The sequence below is a fragment of the Etheostoma spectabile genome, chromosome 6, assembly GCF_008692095.1.
Source record: "Etheostoma spectabile isolate EspeVRDwgs_2016 chromosome 6, UIUC_Espe_1.0, whole genome shotgun sequence".
NCBI lineage: Eukaryota > Metazoa > Chordata > Actinopteri > Perciformes > Percidae > Etheostoma > Etheostoma spectabile.
The window spans coordinates 5093713-5099287 of record NC_045738.1 but is presented as its reverse complement, the minus strand read 5'-3'; the positions used below and the strand labels follow the sequence as shown (position 1 = coordinate 5099287).

Genomic DNA, 5575 nt, shown 5'->3' with positions numbered 1-5575 from the left:
GTGTGTGTGTGTGTGTGTGTGTGTGTGTGTGTGTTTACAGTTTCAGCTCCAGATGTTTGACATCATCTGCAGTACATCCTGGGCCAGCAGAGATAAGTGTTGCGAACTGCCAGCATTAGTAAGAAATTTAACACATCTACTGCATATACTCTCTCAAACACATGCTCACACACTTTCATCATCATTTTACTGCCTCTTCTTTCTGAGTGTACAGTAGTTTAGGGCTCTCTGTATTACAGCTTTAGATAATTAGAGTGATAATTGTGGAAACAATCATATTGAGTTATGATGAAACCGGAATTATAAAACCAGAATTAAAGCCAAATTACTTGGAATCTGTATGAATGGATGTTATTAGCACTGGCAAAAGAAATGCTACCGCTAATAGTGCCTGTGGTCAGCTGCGTAATTCTTTTTGTGTGATTGAAAGGCACCTAATGACCCATCTTGTCTTTCTAACACATATATACAAGTCTGAGCGTGCCTGTATGAGGGTACCAATTATTAATTAACACCCTTGGCATGAAACATACGCATGCATCAAACAGATACACTGAGTTACCAGTTCATTGCGTACACGTCTGCAATCTGATAGAATCTATTCACGCAATATTTTTGCAACACTCTTGTTGCCATTCAGAAAGGTCAGAAAAGTTTTGATTCAATTTAGTGGTAACTGTTTGGCTGTAGTTAGTGGTGGTATTGGATTGCATTACTGACTTTCAATTTTTTTTGTCCACCCTATATACATGAAGGGCCACAGTATACTAGAAACACCCCCAGTATAATACCATCTTATAAACTTTAATTCTAAATTCTAAAAAGTCTAACAGGTTTTATTTTGATCATATATTTTATCAGTAGTCAAAGGAACCAAGCAAACATTGATTTGCTTTGTATTGCAAGTACAAGCTCAGACAGTTGGGAGTCAAAGACCTGATCTAGAGACCTGAGACAAGCTGGCAAGCAATGAGCGATGTTTCTCCATCATTATCTTGTTTGCTGGCAAGCCCGCTGTGTACATAGGTTCAGTTTTAAATGATGATGCTCACATCTTGCCTGAATACAGACCAAGTGCAGTGTACACTAAATGTATGTGTGTTTTCAGAGAATTGAGGAACAGTGCCCCTCCATGCCTCATGCCTGTACCTGCTCCCAGGACAGCAAAGGACCTCCAGGACCTTCCGGACCCCCTGTAAGAGCCCACTCATTTGTTAATTCCATCATTGATTCTTTCATTTAATTACTTATTCAGACTCAATCTAGTATAAACACCATATTTTTCAGTATTTCCACAGACCTGTGTGGAACTCTTAATAGCTTTAATGTATTGAGGTATTTATGGTAAAAATCACCTCAATACATTAACAGACTTTCTCATTCGGTGATTGAATACAGACGTCAATCACTTTAAGCATCTACACTCTCGGTAAAAAGGTTGTATTTATTCCAGAATTACAGATCAAACAGCCACTCTGACAGCTTAAAGTTCATTTTCTGTTGTGGAATTTAATATTGAATGTGACAGAAAGAATCATTGTAATCCAGCTTGGTCAATTCATCTTCCTGGAATGAGAAATTTGAGGTAATGTAATCTGCAAATATGAGACAACACAGAAATCATAAATACATAAGTTATTCACACAATCTAAAAAATACCACAAAGACACATTATATCAAAAATTACAAGTGCATGTATTAGTTTATACTCAATTTATTTATTGTCCGTACGCAGTCTCGTGGCCGCTGACATTTTAATGTTTTTATGAAACCTGTGAAAAGTAGACTTACAAATCCTTGGCTGTTTTCATTGTGGTGGCAGCATGTTAGAGAGAGAAGCTGTATTCCTCTCACGCAGTAGCAGGTAAAACCTGATAGAGGCTCAGAGCAAGTAAATGACCTCATTTACAGCCTGAGACTTTTGACCATATTCTCTTCTTTTTTTTTCTCTTTATCTGCCACTCTGCATTTTCCATTCCTTTCTTTCTTCTTTTCCCATATTGTATATAATATCTCGTTCGATTTCTCTCCCTTCTTAAAATTCTCGCTTTATCGCTGTCTCTACCCTTGGGAAGTGAGGGCATGAGAGGGGTGTGGATCAACACCAGTATAGTTTGAGAAAGTAATTATATGGAAATTCCATTTATCACAGCCGATTACAATCCTCCCAATTTTCATCCCCTGTCCGATGAGCCAGATCCACTTACTCTTCTGTAGGGTTATGTCCACAGGCCACTGCCCTCCGCTCAAGTTTTCTACGTCTCTTTGTTTATGTCTCTGTTCCTCATTAATCTTTTAATGTTTTTCATCGGTATACCAGAAACACTACAGGCAAATGTCAGCCAAGCCATGAAAAATATTTTTGGTCATTTCTAATGCAAGATAAGTGTCTAGTTGGTTCAAGAATTTCATTTAAACTGTCAGTAGTTGAGCTTAATTTGAAGACATTGTCATAAAATTGAATCTTGTGCTCTTATCTTTTGACTTGTTAGAAAGAAAACATAAAAATTTAAAAATTAAAGACTGGATTTTTTTCATATTCCTCTACTCTCTATACTATTGCTTTTGTCACCTTCACGTCTTTTCTCCTTCTCTCACTCATTCTCTCTCCAAACCAGATCAATTGCAGTATTGTAAAGCTTTCACCTCTTAATTGTCTTTCTGTTTCTTCTTTTCTCTGTTTTCTCTTTTACCTCCACTTCATCCACATGCCTGAGGCTCTTTTCTCTTTTTTTATTATCGCTATGCCTCTCTCTTTGTACCTGTGTCTGTCTCTCTGTCTTGTTCCCTTGCTGTCATTGAATAGGCTTCTAAATCACATTTTAACTGCAGCATATGTGCGTAGATGAATGGTTTAATGGCAAAATCATAGCCACTTTTGTGCTCAAACTGCATAATACACAGTAGTCATTGGGATTTTGAGGAAGGATGAAAAGGAAGTATTGGTTGTTAATACAATACCTGTATTGTATCCCCTGTGGAAGACAAGTTTCTTTCAGACAGCAAAACTTTCAAAAGCAACAGAATGAGACTTTCTGTGTAAACATGTTTTGTTGTGCTACTGAGATGGAGTGTAAAGAAAGCCAAATAAACCTGGATATATGGGGATACCTGATGCAGTGTCTAAATACACAGAATACAGCAATCAAAAGACAACTGGAATGTGAAGGAACTGGAGAGCAAAGAATTATTAAAAAAGGATTAAGAACCTACAGTTGCCATCTGATCATAGAGATTAATGGAGCTCAAACAGTCCTGGTAAAGGTGTCTGTTTTGTTCAGAAAGTCTTGGAACAGAATATATGCACTCTTGTCTATAGTATATCTACAGACTGTATTTTGAAATAGGCTCTACCCTAAGTATCGCCATCCAAAACACTGTTTTTCCTTCCAGAGAGTAATTTTCTGTGTTTGTGTTCACTGTCAGATGCATGTCTTTTTTCTGTCTCACACAGCAGCACGCCTCTAAAGTTTTGTACATCTTTGATTCATATTTGAAAAAATATTGATTGCCCCAGCTAAATTGCAATCTGTGTTGCCTGATTTGGCGCAGACTCGGCTCAATACCGAACATCACTCAGCAATCAATGTGATATTAAGAAAAACAAGACTTGCAATGCCTGCCATCTCCTTTTGTTAAGATTGAATTGTGCGCATGATGTTCAAGATCGTTGATCAACATCAAAATGTAAATTTGCCTTTGGCATAATAGCGGTGTACTTTTTTTTTTAACAAGGCCAATGAAAAATCCAAAACCAAACACAATTATTTGTATTGCTGCTGTTGAAAGCTAATTCAGTTTCTCTGCAGGTTTGCCCGACCTCCAACAAGTCATGGTCTCCCATTGTTTGGAAAAATCCATTAAAAACCATCTTGCAGAGACAAATTGCTAAATTGACGAACACAATCAATAATTTTGAATGACGTGTATTAATTTTCTAACATGAACTTACAATTGCACCATTGTTGCATTTCAAATTTCAAAGTTCTGTTAGTTCCAGGGTGAGATTTGTGAAAAAAGCAGAGGGCGGGATGTTTTTTGATCATGCACAACAAAACAAAACATGTGTGGTGTCTGAACAGCAATGCTGGAATGATGTGTTGATAAGGAATCTGCTTGACACTGTCTTTGATTATAATGGTTTATTATATCAAAGAATTTCAGCATCATTTTACAATCTCTGCAGTAGCTCGGAGAATGATACCCATTGAACGCTCACTCTGTCCCTCAAATCATCCCACATAGTTTATATAGGATATGTTTAGGTTACATAACATATAGGTGTACTACGTGGTAGAGTAAGGGTCGCGGGTTAGATAATCATATAGGTTGGCTACGTGGCAGAGTAAGGGTTGCATGTTGGATAATCATATAGTCTAAAGTCTTGTCCACCTCATCACTTTAGTCATTAGATACTACACATGCAAGAATGAAATTCCCCTCTCAATACCATGGAGAGAGCCCCTCGGCCAGCCATGCCAAAACCCTTATTTATGAACTTCAATACCCAATAGAAAAGAATCTCAAAATGACATTGCTCAACATGGTGTCAACGTAAAACACAGCGCTGCTTTCAAGCTGAGAACGGAGTTTACTTCGCTGCGAAAACAAAATACAACCAGGAAATGCTTCTTTGTTCCTCTGCAGTGTTTTAATCTAAACCACAATCTATGTCTTAAAGTTAACTGTCATCGCAGCATGACGCTCACTTTTTCTGGTTAAACTCCACTAGCCTTTGATAGATTATAAATTCATTGGTTACTGTAGTCCTTCCTCCTCTCCATACTAGCCTGAAAGCGATCCTTTTCCCAGCACCACTCCACCGTTGATGGATGCTGACAGGTTATAATCTAATGACTCCTAAATGGTAAAGCAAAGCGTCACACTTGAACTTGGGTCAACAGTTTGGTGGGTTCTGCCTTTTCAATTATATAAATTGAGAAATAAATCAAATGACACGTCCAATAAGATGATTTAAAATCTGGGATAGAAACTGGTAAAAACAAGCATATAATTAATTTCTATTTGCTTTTACCACATCCGTGTGTCTCCTCTCATGTTCCTCGCCCTTCTCGGAAACACCCCTTCTGTCCCCTCTGGCTAAATACTGTAGGAACTAGCTAGTCGCCCCCTTGTTCCCAGGGGAGGCCTATTTAAGCAAACACAGGAAGAGGACGTATCCCAAAAGAGCCAATGATTAGCAGATGCATGTGTTTTGTCCCGTATAAGCCTTGTGGCCACAGGGGTCAGCCTGAGGTTTACATACAGATGTAGCGTGGTAAAGTGCAGAGCTCACAGGGGAACTTTACAGCACAGATCAGCGTTGGCCTCTGTCCATCAAATTTATAATCCATTCAAATCAAAGACCTGTGCAGGTCTACTTTTATTAGATTAAAAAATATACATTATATTTACCCTGTTTAAAAATAATTCTGAAGAATACATATTTTTGCAGAGACATGTTTCTTAGTCATCACTCTCTTTCAAGGCCCACAAACTGCAAACACTGATTTTGTGCTGTTTTTAGTTTTTACAGTGTGTGTGTGTGTGTGTGTGTGTGTGTGTGTGTGTGTGT

The 5575-nt window shown here is 38.0% G+C and overlaps 1 protein-coding gene across 2 annotated transcripts in view; it reads left to right on the top strand.

Annotated features, from left to right (window-relative positions):
- The window catches only part of col14a1a (collagen, type XIV, alpha 1a), a 131936-nt gene that overhangs the window by 96781 nt on the left and 29580 nt on the right, over positions 1–5575 (top strand). For both annotated transcript variants that reach the window (XM_032519029.1, XM_032519030.1), the window contains exons 35-36: positions 41–118; positions 1109–1195. In XM_032519029.1, coding sequence (XP_032374920.1) covers positions 41–118; positions 1109–1195 — 165 coding nt within the window. The remainder of the gene's footprint in view (positions 1–40; positions 119–1108; positions 1196–5575) is intronic.